General features: G+C 41.0%; 1 protein-coding gene across 4 annotated transcripts in view; it reads right to left on the bottom strand.

The window, feature by feature from the left end:
- Positions 1-420: 420 nt before the first annotated feature.
- The window catches only part of LOC105986440 (complement receptor type 1-like), a 35,209-nt gene continuing 19,131 nt past the window's right edge, over positions 421-16,498 (bottom strand). The window contains exons 9-15 of one of the 4 annotated variants that reach the window (XR_001175105.1): positions 14,452-14,628; positions 11,747-11,929; positions 10,034-10,057; positions 8,947-9,022; positions 5,033-5,137; positions 3,831-3,931; positions 421-1,294 (exon numbers count right to left, since the gene is read on the bottom strand). Coding sequence is in view for 2 of the 4 variants with exons in the window: in XM_013017340.1 (XP_012872794.1) it covers positions 1,282-1,294; positions 5,033-5,137; positions 8,947-9,022; positions 10,034-10,057; positions 11,747-11,929; positions 14,452-14,628 (578 nt within the window). In the remaining 2 variants the exon portion in view is untranslated. Of the gene's footprint in view, positions 1,295-3,830; positions 3,932-5,032; positions 5,138-8,946; positions 9,023-10,033; positions 10,058-11,746; positions 11,930-13,131; positions 13,193-14,451; positions 14,629-16,498 lie in introns of those variants that run through there. The other 3 variants (XR_001175106.1, XM_013017340.1, XM_013017341.1) reach the window with 3 other exon arrangements.

Below are 16,498 nucleotides of genomic sequence, written 5' to 3'. Positions count from 1 at the left end.
CTTTTTTCTTTTTGCTTATGTGGTGCTGAGGAATCGAACCCAGGGCCTTAGGCATGCAAGGCAAGCACTCTACCACTGAGCCACCTTCCCAGCCCTTCAAATCTCTGTTCTCTCGAATATTTATTATTTCTTTGTGTGGTAAAAACATTCTAAATCTTTTCTTCAAGCTTTTTTTGTTTAATATGCAATGCATCATTATTTTTATCTACAGTTATCTTGCCAATCTGGATGTAACTTAATTCCTGTGAACTGATACATTCTTTTTTTTTTTTTTTTGGTCGTGGGGCAACTTGAACTCTGCTTGGGCGCTGTCCCTGCGCTCTTCAGCTCAAGGCAAGTGCTCTACCGCTTGAGCCACAGCGCCACTTCTGGTTTTTAGTGGTTTATTGGAAATAAGTCTCCTGGACTTTTCTGCCTGGGCTGGCTTTGAACCGAGATCCTCAGACCTCAGCCTCTGAGTAGCTAGGATTATAGGAGTGAGCCACTGGTTCCCAGCAACTGATACATTCTTAAAAGCGGTGCTGTTTTAGTTGATCTAGTGTATTCTGAAGCTATACCAAAGTTATCTAGGTGTTTTTTTTTAAACAGTAACAATTATTCTTTTATTTCACTTTTCATGTTTTTTAAAGTATAAAACATAGTAATATTTGTAAAAATATTTGTAAAAGAAAATATCCAGTGATTGACATTTTAGTCTTTACCATTCTCCCCACAATTGTTTAATATCTCTATAGTAAACAAAAATCCTCATCCATAAAGTAGAAATGGATATAAAATGTTTTTTCTACAAACTTATTTAAACGAGTGGGTTCTGCTCTATAAAATAAAGCAACTATTGAAGCAAGAAAGGTGTGTGTGTGTGTATAAAGACAAAAATGTGAGAAGTTACTGGCAAAAAGGAAATTAAGTAATTACTGCTTATCGCTGCATAATAGAATTCTGTACATCTTATTTTCATATCTCAGTGCATATTCCAGGTGTTCCTTTTCCAGTGTATGTTATGAACATTTTGAAATAAGGGAAATGATTGACTTAGAAACCACTACTCTTAGACAACAACACACTTCTTTAAGTCCCTGAACTATTTTTCTCGAGCTTAATAAGGATCTGATCCTCCAACAAGAGGATGAAGAGCCTGAGGGAGTGACCGAAGGGCAGACTGAGAAGGGAGGCCTGGGAAGCTTCAGATCTTCATGAGTCCAGATCTTCTTCCATTGCAATGAATTGGCTCCTGTCTAGTCAACATGTAATTGAGGTATGCTCCAGCTTTATAGTATGTTGTCAAGGAAGGCCGCTGAAATAACAGGATATGTTTGTTTAGATGACAGCATGACGGATAACAGAAACTACCAAGACTCTATATGTTTAAATGCTAACGATTTTGAGGCTGATGTCAGGTAGAAAATACAAATTCATCAGATGTGTTTATCGCCGTTGGATGTGGTTACTAACTAGGTAGGTCGCAAGAAGCTGGATGTAAATTGAGACTGAGTAGATAAGAGAGAGATTAATGAGTTATTTGACCTAGCCAAGAAAATGTGAGCAAATAAGTGAACAGAACCTCATTCAAGGAAACATACAGGTCAGTCACAATGCAGGAAGTATTTCCTCGAGTCTTTTCAGAAGGGCAGTGGGTAGTGGCTGTTGGAAGAGGATCATCTTCAGAAAGCATCTCCTCCTACTCTTCCTACAGTTAAGAGGGAGCTCATGTAGTATACTGAGTACAAGAGAAATGCTTTTCTTGCTGTGCGAAAGCTTCTCCTCTGTTCAGGAAGGCTGTCCTTCCCCCAAGGGACCCAGCCCCTGATGAGGCCCAATAGTCAACAGACTCCATTATTTCTGTCACCTGATTCCTCACCATCATCCCCTGCCCAAACTCCCCTCCAAACATTTCGTGACCTTCAACCCACAGTTGTGTCCTTAGCATCTGCCTCTTTCCCTGTGTCATCCAGTCTCTCCCCGCACCTGGTTTGGGTGCACAAGTCTCATGAATAAACAGTCTCTAACTCACCCCTTGCCTACTGCCTCTTGCCACACATGATTAACCTGGCTCCTGTGGAACGCTGGTCCAGAGTTTAATCCTCTAAAGGAACTATGGACGTTATTCAGGATTTCCTTTATGGTTTGAAAGCGAAGTGTCTCCCCTAGAGCTCATGTGTGTGAAGGCCTGGACCCCAGCTGCTGGACCCAGTTACTGAGAGGTGATAGTATCGTAAGGGCTCTGCGGTCACTGGTGGATTAGTCCCTGGGTGGATTAATAGGATGGCATTTAGGGAAAGAGAGGAAAACGAAGGAAGTAGGACCTAGGTGGAGGTTGTGATCGCTGCAGGTGTGCCTGCCAAGATAAGCCCTGGCCCTGGCCCACTCACCACAGAATGGGCACAGCCAATCATGGACTAACGTCTCTGAACCTATGAGGTAAAACAAATCTTTGCTCTTTAAAGAAATTTTGTGTGTGTATGACAGTACTGGGCTTAAACTCAAGGCCTGGGTGTTGTCCCTGAGCTTTCTTCATGCCAGGCTGGTGCTCTACCACTTCAGTCACAGCTCCACTTCTGCCTTTTTAGGGGTTAATTAGACATAAGAATCTCATGGACTTTCCTGCCTGATCTGGCCTTGAACTGCCAACCTCAGATTTCAGCCTCCTGAATAGCTAGGATTACAGGCATGAGCCACCAGCGCCCAGAAATGATGGTCACTGGTAAGAAAAGGCAGGATTAAATACTGTACCATTAATATAAAGTTTAGGTACAGCTCTTCACATGTAAAATGTGCAAAACAAAGTTCAAAAATACTACTACCAGGTAGGATTTACTGCAGACTATACTATCTTTCTCATCTGTCTATCCATCAATGTTGTCTATCTGTCCTATCTCTCTCTCTCTCTCTCTCTAATAATGAAAATATAGTACTTTTAGGGGAAAACAGCTTGTTTTAAAAATGATCAGGGAGAATGTTGAAAGGGGCGATGCTGATCAAGATGTACTGTATTCACAATCTGCTTTGTTGAATGGAAACTTCTTTGCACAACTACTTAAAGATAATACAGGAAATGCTGCTTCAAAGATGGACATCATTTTGGACTAGAGTTGTTGGGAAGAGCGTTTTGGTCAAGAGAACTCCAAGCTAAGTTCGTAGAACTTAGGCAAGAAGAAAGGTGGGAACGTGTTTTAGGCAGGTAATGTGGCAAGACTGTTTTCTAAAATAAACTTCTGTAAAAGTGATTCAGTGCTGTCTCAGCACAATTGGACTCTAATCAATTTTTCACAACTTCCCATTCTAGCATGATAGCGGGAAGTGGAAGCATCACCTCTGGACCTTGGAGGCGTAAGTTAGACACCTGTGGAGATTCTCTACTCTCTCTCTCTTCAGCTCTAAATCTCTTGCACTATAAGATGTTCACTCACTTACATGTGTATCTGTGCTAGTTTTGTCTTTATCAGAGTAAAACAGGCATTTTTCTAAGATTATATGATGTCTCAAGACTTTCATAACCTTTTGGTTACCTAGCCACGCACCCCAAGGCACAGGCAGACAACCATTTGGAAAGTATCCGAGTGGAAGACCACTAAAAATTCAGAAAAATAAAATATCAACTCTGAGGTACTTTTTAAAAAATGCATATTTCATTTGCCATCATAAATAATAAGGAAAAATAAGATGTAAGACAGAAGGAAAGTCACTAGGAAGCCAGAGAACACACAGGGTATTACCAATTCGCTTCTGTCATAGGAGAAATGAAGACACAGCCTGGTGTTTTATTTGTTTAGGAAAACAAATAGAGTTTCTCTATCTTGGTTAATTATGAAATGCCTACCTTGTGCCCTTACCTTTCCCTGGGGCTCCCTTGTTAAATTTAGGATTCTTGATGGGTGTAGCTAGAGAAGACCAGGCTTAGATGAATGCAGACCAGGGTCAGAAAGAGGTAGTACTGAGAGAAAGGAAATTTTTTTTTTTAATGAACGTGATTTTTTTTTTTTTTTGCTACTTCATTCTGGATGACAGAGCCTAATTCTTTTCTAGGGTACTGTGCAATTCTTTCTGACAGTGCCCTGAGATTTGTGGGTAAAAAATTATTACAGTGCCCAGGAACAGCTGGAGAAAGCAAGGAGCAAATGCATTTCTCTGCATGATACAGGAAAGTGGAAGTTTGAATTCGCAAGTAACCTGAGAGTTGAAAATGGGGTAAGTTGAATAGGCAGTAAAGATCTGAGCAAAAAGGGAGAGCATATAATGATAGAAAGAAAGAGGGCAGGAAGAGATGGGGAGAGGGAGAAGAATGAAGAGTTAGGGATGGTCTCAGGAGAGAGAAGTTAGTTACAGGAGGCGAGTGGGATAGTGAAAGCAAAGAATCAGGGAAAAGGGAAGGTGAGGGTCCAGAGGATTTGAAAGAGATTCTATACATTAATGGAAACTGACGGACTTGAGGATACACTCCTAAATGCTACTTCTGAAAGGTTCACAGCAGCTGGGCGCCAGTGGCTCACATCTATAATCCTAGCTCCAGGAAAGGCTGAGATCTGAGGATTGCAGTTCAAAGCCAGCCCTGAGCAAACAACTACATGACAGTCTTGTGTGTAAGTTAACTACTAAAGAGCCGGAAGTGGAAGTATGGCTCAAGGGGTAGAATGCTAGCCTTGATTAAAAATACGAAGCAAGAGTGTAAGACTACCAGTTCAAACCTTGGTATGGGCAGGCACACAGACACAGACACAGACACACAGACACACACACCACAGAGTTCACAGTATACACCACAAAACTATAGGAATACTCTGAAGAAGAAAAACCACATAGTGCCTGGTCACACACAGTACTGACAGTCATTATGCAAAATCATTGGAAAAGGCAATATTCCAGGAAAATGAATGAGTGAATGAATGAATGAGTAAACAGAGGTGTTTCCAGTGAATGAGGTAGTTTCTAAGTTGTTTGGTATCATGACCTATCTAGGACAGTATACTATTCCAATTCTACTTCCATGGGCAATATTTGAATTGTTACATTTTGACTTCACCACAAGCACAGGTACCTGCTGTTTTCTTTACTTGATAGAAGACTTTGGGGCTGGGCATGGTCGCTTTCTGGAGGGTATAGATTGATATTCACTTCTTTAGACTTTCCATGCGTAATATTGCTATTTGTTGGGGGAAGGGAAGGAAACAGAAAAGCCAACTTAGTCATCTCAGTTTCAGTTTTGAAAGAAATTAATAACTTGCATTTTGAGGTTAAAGTTATAATTTGTTTTAAATTCCTGTTTTCTCTTTGCAAGATATGATAACCATATCTCATCTCTCACACAAAGTGAAAACTTGGATTAGGACATAATAGTAAAACCATCCTATATATTGTGTCAGGACACCCTAAATTATTTATAGATAGGTAATCTTGCTTTAAATCATTTCCTTATTTCTAAAGGAATTTTTATTAGTAACAGAGTTACCAGAAGGTTCTGACAGATTTCATGATACAAATGGCCCTTGCACTGCAATCCTTTTGCACAAAGTTCCTTTTTGTCAGTAGCTAATGAATGAGTGGTACTGGAAAGTTCTATTTTACATAAAAGCACTGCCCACAGTAAGCAGAGTATCAGTAACTGCCTGAGATAAGGTTGTCTATCTCTCTCAGCTACACACTATACATATAAGCAACCTTAGATTACACATACTAAAGACAGTTGTGACTCCACTCAACACAGATTTTTTCTTGCCATTCATTAGTGAATAATACAGTATGACAGTTACTTACATGGCATTTCCATTGTATTATGGGTCTCATAAATAATCTTGAGATAAATTATGGCATATAAGGAGATTGTACATAAGGATAGGGAAATAGTATACCATCATATAGAAAGGATTTGAGCATCTGCACAAGGATCCTACAATCTATGAGGATCCTACAATCAGCAGCTGTGGTCCTGAAAGATAACTGGGCATAAGCCTGTAATTCTAGCTACGGTGGAGGCAGGAGTTGGAAGATCAACATTAAGACCAGTCTGGGCCTCAATGTTTGAGAGACTCCATCTTAACCAAGAGCTGTGCATGGCGTCCACCTGTTATCCCAGCTACAGGAGAAGCACAAGAACTGAGTGTGGCATCTGTCTCAGTGATGCAGGGAAACACAAGCAGGAAGATCAGGGCCCAGGCATAAGGTAAGACCAGACCTTGAAAATAACTAACACAAAGAAGGACTGGTCATGTGGTTTTAGTAATATCATACCTTCCCAGAAAGCACAAAACACTGAGTATAATCTCCAGTACAGCCAAAAATGAAGGAAAAAAAAAGGTAGTAGAATGGCCACTTGCTAGTGACTATAATCCTAGCTGCTCAGGTGGCAGAAATAGGAGGACCACAGTTCCAGGTCAGGCTAAACAAATGTTTATAGACCTTCATAGCAACATAAAAAAGCTGAGCATGGTGGGATGTACCTGTTATCCAACTAAGGTGGGAAGCATAAATAGGGTAAAAAAATCAAGATGCTATCTAAAATATAGCAGAGCAAAAAGGGTTGAAGGCATAGCTCAAGGGCTAGAGCACCTACCTAGCAAGCGCAAAGCCCTGAGTTCAAACGCCAGTACTTGCAAAAAAATGAAGAAAGCATTTATAGTAAGGGGAAATACGTAATCACATTAACATCATGTCCACCTAACATTTTCTGACATTCAGTATGGGAGGAGCTGTGTTTAGGAAGATAGGAACAATTATCTACATTAAACAGGCAACAAAATGAAACTGAGAGGGTTGTTTTTTCTTCTCTACTAGAAACTGAATACAAGACCTCACATATACTAAGCAAGTGCTCTACCACTTGAACCATGCCCTCAACCCTTTTATTTTATATTTTGTTTTTTGAGATAGGGCCTTGCTAACTTTACCTGAGGCTGGTCTCAAACTCAAGATCCTCCTGCCTCTCAAAAAGCTGGGATTATAGGCATGTATCACCACGCATGGCTAGGAAGGATTGTGTCTTGTCTAGGATTTCAGAGTTGGTATGTGCTGTGAAGTCAGGTTTCTCTGGCTACAAAGCTCATGCTCTCACCTGGAATGCTAAAGGGCCTCTTCCAGGGTTATTTGACAAGCACGTTATGTTTTATAAAGGAAGCAGATCAACTGTAGATTTGTATGTATGAATTGACATTTAGGATTTAAGAATGAAGACACAAAGCTAATTCATTTCTAAGTTCTCATCACTTAGTTCCTCTTTACTATCTCATAGAACTGGGGACAAGACCATGAGTCAGGGGCCAGCCAGGGGGACAAGAATGGGCTCTGTGGTTGAGAGAGCATAGAGGGCTTGGCGATTCAGCTGTGCAGGTATGGCAAGTGCACCCACATTCTGCCCATGTTTGAAAGAAGGTGGGACTATTTCTGTGTGTGTGTGTGTGTGTGTGTGTGTGTGTATGTGTGTGTGTCTTCTTTCTACTTTTGTCTCACTTTAATTTCTTAGTGAATCTTCAGATGGCTTTTGCATCTTCTGATAGTGTCCTATGTCAGAGGCAGACCTAGTTTGTATGGTTCCAGGTCTGGTCTCTCTTAGCATAGGCTTTCTTCTATACTCTCCCCCTCAATCCACATTTTTAGCTCCCAGTTAAGCTGCTCTTCTGGCAGGATGACCCAAATGAAGCCCATGGTCACTGACCCTATGAGGCAGGTGAGCCCACTAATATTGTATCTCTACTATGTCTCTTCTATGACTTGTTCCTTCTTTACTGCTAGCACCTGCAGATGAGGAACAAGCAGTCACCTCCTACACAGCTGCACCAATTTAGCCCCAGGCCTTACTCATGGAAGAAGATGGTGATGGATCAGCTCAATGGATTCTAGGAGAAAGACTTCTATATCCTGAGAATCTAAATTTAAATGGTAACTACTTTCCCTCCCAGTTAGTTATGGATTATTTCTAACATGAAGACAAATCGTGTTTTGTGATGGAAGTGTGCAGTCATTAGCCCAGGAAGTATAATGGGCCAAAAAGGAAAGCTTAGAAAGTGTTTAGGAAATATTTACAGATGCACAGATGTACCGGTTTTGACCGTAAGATGCTCTGATGTACGAGGGGCTGACCTCCCTGACTTTTGAGGATAAAGAGGACTGGTATCCTTTGCCCTGACACATCCCTGGTTCTATGATGAACTTGATGGTTTTAATGAATGTGGAAGAAATAGAAGCAGGAGCAGGATTTCATTTTGTTCTGTTTTTTGTTGATACTAGGGCTTGAACTCGAGGCTTTTTCACTCCCTTAGCTTTTTCACTCAAGGCTAGTGCTTTACCACTCGAACCACACCTCACTTCTGGCTTTTTGCTGGCTAATTGGAGAGGAGAGGCTCATGGTCTTTCCTGCCCAGACTAGCTTTGAATCACAATCCTCAGATCTCAGTCTCCTGTATAGCTAGGATTACAAGTGTGAGCACCCCCGCTTCATTAATGTCTTAAAACAACAACAAAGCCCTCTTTCTGCTCATTTTCTCAATTCCTTCTGAAATGTTTCATTTATTTATTTATTTTGCCGATCTTGAGGCTTGAACTCTGGGCCTTGAACATTGTCCCTGGGCTCCTTTTTTGCTCCACTAGTACTCTACCACTTGAACTACAGCACCGCTTCTAGCTTTTTCTATGATTAATTATAGATAAGACTCTCATGGACTTTCCTGCCCTAGCTGGCTTTGAACTGTAATCCTCACAGCTTCCTGAGTAGCCTAGGATTACAGGCATGAGCCACCAGCCAACTTGAAAATGTTATTTAAAAAAAAGTTATCATGTGCATTTCTTTAGTTCTAAATACTTGCTTTCCCTATTTTATGTCAAGGGCTTGACTTATAAGAATGACCACATTTGTCTATGTTATAGTGGGTTTTGTTTGAGAATTTCTTTTACTTCCCTTTGACCTATAAAAGGACGTAAATACAACAGTGTGCATTTATTTGAGAATGGGGCTGTACTTACCGTTTTTTGTACCTGGGAATTACCCAAAATAGCACAATGATGAGTAAAATAAGGAAGATCATACCTAAGATGATGCCTAGAGAAGAAAACAAATTAGTTAAATACAGGGGGAAAATTTCACCCAGATGTTTTAAATTTTACCTTGATACCTAATTCTCCTAAAGGTTGTCAAGCAACTTTTATATGCAACTGTAAGTTCTATCTTAGGGTTGACCTTCAGGAAGTAGACGGAAAACATCATAGGGCTGTAGTTCTTGCGGCCTGGCCATGTCTCCAAGCAACAGGAATTTCATCTGGAGCAAACACTACTATAAAAGTTTTCCTGCCAGACACTGGTGGCTCACGCCTGCAATTCTAGCTACTCAAGGGGCTTAGATCTGAAGATGGTAGTTTGAAACCAATCTGGGCACAAAACTCCATGAGATTCTTATCTCCAATTAACCAGTGTAAAGCCAGACATAGAGCTGTGGCCCAAGTGGTAGAGTACCAGTCTTCAATGGAAAAAGCTAAGTGGGAGTGTGAGGCCCTCATTTAAAGCCCCTGTGTAAGCACCAAAAACAAACAAAATAAAACACCTATTCTTATATAGACAAACCATAGAAATGAACTCAGCAAACCAGTCCTGCTGCTTTCAGTTTGTGCAAGATTACCATCTGGAAACAAAGAGGAAGTTGCTGTCTCTACTCACATTGAAATATTTCTCTTTCTTCCTCCTCTCTCTATCTACACATACCTCTCTCTATATATATAAGTATACACATATACACACCTATGTATGTATTTTTTCCATAATAGGGTTTGAACTTATGGCCTTTGACTTGCTAGACAGGTACTCTACCACTTGAGCCGTGTCTCTGGCCCCCAAACAATGATTTTTTTTTTACACGAAAGGATGATTTTTTCATTTGTAATGGTTCAAAAAAAATCCTTTGATGAAAAATACACTTATTTTCATTTTAATTGAACCTTATGATGGCCTTTTGATCTCTTTTTACACTGTATTCATTATAAGTAGCTAAGTAAGGTAAAAAGTTAAACAAGTAGATACTTACTGTCAAAGATACCACAACCCCTTCACAAAACTTACCAATTATGAGAGTAGTACGTGAGCCTAAAAAGGAAGACAAGAATCACAACATCAATCTGGCATACAACATAATCCAACAGCCTCTTGTGTGCAGGACAATCTTTAGTACTCAGTTAATTATTTTCTTGTCCTGGGTTTGAACTCAGGGCTTGTGCTTGCTAAGCATGCACTGTACCACCTGAGCCATGCCTCCAGCTCATTTTGCCTTCTAGTTATTTTCCCAATAGTCTGGTCTGGACTGCTATTCCTGTAATCTACAGCATTGAGAATGGAGGGCCTGAGCTCTGCTGCATGGAAAGTACTCCCTGACCCATGCTGGTAAGTTTTCTTGAAGGCCTTCTTTCCCACTGAAGTATGCCTAGCTTTTACGGCTCCCAGTCTACAAAGAAATCATGTGATGCATGCAACTCTGAAGTGATATACACAGACAAAACACAGGACTCCTTGAGGAGAGTGAGGGGAGAAAGGCTGGTCCTCTTCTCATTGCCATAAGCTTCCTGGGAAGAGCTAATAGCTGGATATCAAGAAGTGTGGTGCCAGGCACCAGCACCGGTGGTGGCTATAATCCTAGCTACTCAGGAGGCTGAGATCTGAGGACTGCAGTTCGAATTCAGCCTGGGCAGGAAAGTCCGTGAGACTCTTCTCTCTAATGAACCACCAGGAAACCTGAAGTGGCACTGTGGATCACAAAGTGGTAGAGCCCTCACTTTGAGCAAAAGAGCTCAGGGACAGTGCCCAGGCCCTGAGATCAAGCCCAGTGATTGCCAAAAAGAAACAAAGAAGCGTGAGAAAGAAGAGATCTCCTTTGTCACTCCTTAGTTTATAGATGAATCTAGGAACCAAGTTAATAACAGGCTGATTAACAAAATTAAACAAGTTTTATTTGACTTATATGTACATGGGGTGTCTGAAGGAATGACCTAAGCAGATGGTTTTGTTTTTTTTAGACTTTTTAGAGGAAAAATCCTGAAGTGGCAAAGGAATGATGGGCTAGTTTTAGGAATATCAATAAGAAACATGCCAGGTGCTGGTGGTTTACCCCTGTAATTCTTAGAATACTGAGACCTGAGGATCAAGGTTCAAAGCCAGCCTGAGAAAAAAAGTCCATGACAGTCTTATCTCCAATTAACTAGCCAAAAGCTGAAAGTGGAGGTGTGCTTCAGGAGGTAGAGCACCAGCGTTAAAGAAAAAAGCAAAGTGAGAATGTGAAGCCCTGAATTCAAACCCAGTGTCAGCAAACAGAAGGAGGAAGAAGAGGAGGAGGAGGAGGAAGGGAACACTGATCAATTTACTTATTCTAGTAAATTAGAGCTTCAATGTCTAGTTACTGACGATTAAAGTTCTTTTCCTGCCTTGACAAGGGGCAGATGTCCCTCCAGAACACATTTTTTTTTCTTCGCAGTGTTGAGGATCCAGCCTGGAGCCAAGTGCATTAAAGTAGACAGATAGCACTACCACTGAGCAATACTCCTAGTCCCAGCAAAACAGTCGAAGGAAGGCACAGGCTAAATGTCCCTTCCTGCAGTTACAATTGCTCAGGTCATCTCATCATGAGACAGTTGCTATTCCAATTTGTAATTCTTTTCTTGAGATGGAATATCTTTGATTTCTTCATTAGTCAATACCATAAATATCACATTATACTTGGTGCGAGATGTGTGAATGAAAAGTCACCACAGCTAGGAAGGGCTACATTCATTGCCTTGTACTTACTAGATGTACATACAGCCAATGGAGGGTGCCATCCATCCGCTTGGCATTGGCTCCAGGGGCTGCCTTCCAATGTATACCCATGTTGGCACTCTAGAGTTATGTTTTCCTGATAATGATATTCTTCTTTAATTTCCATCTCCTTCCGGATTCCATCCATAAATGGTGGGAGGCTACATTTTATTTCTGAAACCAGAAAAATCAGAACCAAGCTATTATTGTTAGCTGCAATCATCCCAATAGAAATACCTGGGATCCTACACTTACTTTGCATTTGGCAAAGAGGAGACATGTTTTCAATCAAGAGTTGATTGAAAGGTCAGTTGACCTTTGACTCTTCCAAACATCCTATGATTTAACAATCTCCTACTTCTATTTCTGCTATACAGTGAAGGAACATGGAATACTTTTGATTATTTATTCTGCAACTGGAAAGTTCCAGAAGGCTGAGGAGTTAGGACAGTCACATTCTACCTTTAGATTCACGTGGGTCTTACCATAAGGCTACAGCAATGTCATTTAATTCTTCCAAGATATCTAACATATACCGGTATTTTTTGGTCAGTGACATGCATGTCTCTGGCCCATATCCACACATAAAGAAGTTAGTCATGATTTTGAATTTTAAGTATGATTTTTTCCCACTTGATTTACTTTATCTTAGTTAACCGTTCCTTTTGTTTGTTTTTCCTACCTACCCATCATTACTTTCTTCAGCTTCAAGAGAAATGTCTGTCTTATAAGAGCCTCAAAATTAGCCTAAAATATTATTTTTCCTTTATAGGTATCATGTGATCTTCCTGTATGAAAATAGTAGATGGATTTAAAAACAACAGACCCCTTCGGTAAAAGTAAGTCCATGGAATGAAGCAGAAGAACCTGTTCTTTTACCAAAGTTCCTAGCTGATTTTTGCTCATGCTCTGGATGAAAAATCACTAGTATAAAGCATGCTTGAAGAGGACAGTTAAGACAAAATGAATTATAAATATTCAATACTTGTCATATTTGAATAAATATATAAATGAGAAGAAAGCAGTTCCCAGCAAAGGGCATATTCCCCTTTTGAGTCTCAACCCCCACTGCTGAAATATGTTTTGAATTTTCAAACATTTTATATGACAGAAGCACATGATCTTCTGGTGTGTGTGTGTGTTGTGTATGTGTGTGTGTGTGCGTGCGCGCGCCAGTACTGGAGCTTAACCTGTAGCCTTGTACTTTCCTGTGGTTTATTTTTTCACTCAAGGTTGGCACTCTACCACTTGAAACCATGCTTCCACTTCCAACACATGAACTTCTAGATGTAAGCAGAGCCACAGAACTGTGTGTTATGTGCAACCTATTCTTGCTATGATTAGCACAGAAGCATCACTGTTCTTACTGTGATAGGCTGCCTTTTCTCTGTCTCTAGAATGAGAGGGCTGGCAACACTGAGAAGGGTTTCTGAGACTCTGTGGAGAGACAAGACTCAATGTTCCTGCAGCTGGGTGGACCACAGAACTCTGGGGCATGTCTGAACGTGAACCTCTGCCTACCCTGCCCTCAGCCTAATCAGTCTAAAAAAAAGAATACGGGGCTGGGAAGGTGGCTCAGTGGTAGAGTGCTTGCCTTGCATTCATGAGGCCTGGGTTAAATTCCCCAGCACCACATAAGCAGAAAAAGCCAGAAGTGGCACTGTGGCTCAAGTGGTTGAGCGCTCGCCTTGAGCTGAAGAACTGAGGGACAGCGCCCAGGCCCAGAGTTCAGGCCCTACAACCGACAAAAAATAAAAAATAAAAAGAATATATGAAATAATAAATACTACAAAGCAAAAACACTTAGCTTACAGGCTTCTAAATTAAAACTACCCCATATTTTTTTTAATATAAAGGAAACAACATATAGCATAGTGTACAGCCAGGATACAGGCAGGGATTCTGGGGTCCAACCTTTGACCCCTCTCCTCTCACACACTCATAAGCTGGCTAACAAGGACTAGTGATTGGGTCTCTCTGGCCTTTATCTTTTCCTCTGTGGGACTGCAAGAATAAGAACCTCGTTTCTTCAGATTTTTTTGAAGTCTAACACAAGTAACTTCTGGAAAGATCTCAGAATCCTGTGGAGTCATGGGATATCTTTCTCTTTCTTCTTTTTTTGTTTGCTTTTTGTTAGTCCTGGGGCTTGAATCCAGGCCTTGGGCGCTGTCTCTGAGCTTTTTTCAGCTCAAGGCTAGTACTCTACTACTTGAGCTACAGCTCTACTTCTGGATTTCTTGGTGTGTTATTGGAAATAGGGGTTTTATTGAGTAGTAGAATTAATCCTTGGAAGGCCTTGGGAGTGTGCCTTCCTATGGTTTGTTCGGCTTTTCCCTTTTCCATCAATACTCACTCATCAGCTAGGTGTTGGTGGTTCATGCCTGTAATCCTGGCTACTCACAAGGCTGAGATCTGAGCATCAAGGTTTGAAGCCAGCCTGGGAAGGAAAGTCCAGGAGACTCTTATCTCCAGTTAATCCCCCAAAGCTGGAAGTAGAGGTGTGGCTCAAATGGTAAAGCACCAGCCTTGAATGAAAGACCTAAGGAACAGCTCCCAGGCCCTGAGTTCAAGCCCCAGTACCAGTACTATCCTCCCAATCTTGCCAAATCATCATGTCAATGAAAGCTCAATCTCACTAGCCTTGTGGTAAATTTTCTGTAAGAACACAGAATAAGAAATATCAAGAAATGAGATACCTTTGCAATAATGATCAAATTTGCTCCAGGTTCTCTGATGTGTACAAAAAATGAAGCCCCTTCCCACCAACAGGTAGCCGGGGTCACAGATGTAGCTGACTTTCATCCCAGGAAGATATGACGATGTGTAGTCACCAATGTGGTGCCCGTTCTGGATTGTGGGTGGATGTGGGCAAGCTAAGACCAAGTTCACACACAAACCAAGAAAAGACACCAAGTTCAGCTGAGAAGTGCAAATACAGCAACCCAGGTATCTCAGGCTACATGAAGACCCGAGGCAGGCAGGTCATGAACCACTCACTGTTAGCTAATGAGTAGAAGACTGATTCTTTCCACCCAGACTCAGTACTTAAGACACAGTCCTCTGTATTCTCTCCTATCAGATAGAAGGACCACAGATGTCCATCAGTTCTATGCTGTTCCATTCTTACTGGAGAATGGAGAGCTCATAATAACCAGCAGAGCCTCAAATGAGCTTAAGATCATCAGGGACTCTCCTTTAAAGCCAGATGAACATGTTTTTAAAAAATGAACTACAGAGACTAAGAGCACATCCTACACTTTCATTGATCCAGGTTATCCCGAGCTGCTTTTGTTAATGGTGAGATAAAAGGCTAACCAAATGTGGGCAGCAGCTTGAACAAAGCACTTGGGAAATAATAAAATATGAATACTTATATCTGCATTTCATTAGTTATTCAAAGCATTATCCATTCTGAAGTAAATTGTGGATGAATATCTAGTATAGTAAACCACATTGATCTCAAATATATAGAATATATCTTTTCTTTTTTTTTTTCCTTTTTTTTGGTCATGGTACCTGAACTCTGGGCCTGGGTGCTGTCCCTCAGCTCTTCAGCTCAAGGCAAGCACACAACCACTTGAGCCACAGTGCCACTTCCGGCTTTTTCTACTTATGTGGTGCTGAGAAATCGAACCCAGGGCCTCATGCATACAAGGCAAGCACTCTATCACTGAGCTACCTTCCCAGCCCCTCAGATATATAGAATATATCGTTTTTTTCTCTTGTGTATATCTGTCTAGTAAAAGACAACTAACAGTATTTTGCCATGAAAGAACATTTGTTTTGACACTTTTCAGTGTTGTTAAACTATTCCCCATAAAATCTGGATTTTACCAATTCTCTTCACAAACCCAACTCTTCATTTTCAACTCATAGAAAAGGCCATTAGAAGACCAACAAATTGGTTTTACATAAAGCTTTGTTTTGTTTTTTGATGGAATTTCATTATATTGCCGGGTTGACATTGAACTACTGGGCTCAATCTTCCTAGTGCAACCTCCTAAGTAGCTAGAACTACAGGTATGCACTATTGGGCTTAGCTAGACTATTGCCAGCATGTCACATCTAGAACCCATCTTCCATTCACCTAGGGGACAGTTTTGTCTCTACCATTCCTAACAAAGCCATGTTCACAAGCAAAACTAACTGCCACTGAAGGAATAAGGAGATTCTTGCATAGACTGTCCACGTCAACCCATTTAGGATCTGTAGAAATGGATACTAACTAGAGGGAACAAAAAGGTCACAGCGAGGGGGAGGACCACTCCAAACCCCATTCCCTTGACCGTCATTGGTGCAGCGGATGGTGCTCTCCCCTGTGAGGTTGAAGGTCATCCTTCTGTCTGGGTGGGGGTCACAAGTATAAGACACTTCTTGTCCATAGGGAATATTTCCCAGAAGCGTGCTTGTGTGTCTTCCATTAAGGATAGTTGGAGGGTTTGGGCAAAATATTTCTAGAAAGAAGATAAGTGGTTAAGTTCTATTAGAGTTCAAATCCAGAGGACTAATACGCTAAGAAGGGTACCCTGTGAATGGATTATTGGCAGTTTTTTTCCCCCCCTTTTAGAAAGGATATACCTTACGTGAGTGGAACTGGAAGCTGTTATTTTTTTTTTTTTTTGCTAAGAAAGAACTGACATTTGGTCTAAATGTTGTCTTTGGCACAAGTCCAAAAGACAGATGCCTGGACCACTTAGCTGTTTTTAATGAATTTGGAAAGTGATTAATTTGTTTTGCCAATAA

This window comes from Dipodomys ordii, unplaced genomic scaffold (assembly GCF_000151885.1).
Source record: "Dipodomys ordii isolate 6190 unplaced genomic scaffold, Dord_2.0 Scaffold35, whole genome shotgun sequence".
NCBI lineage: Eukaryota > Metazoa > Chordata > Mammalia > Rodentia > Heteromyidae > Dipodomys > Dipodomys ordii.
This window is presented reverse-complemented; position numbering and strand designations above follow the sequence as displayed.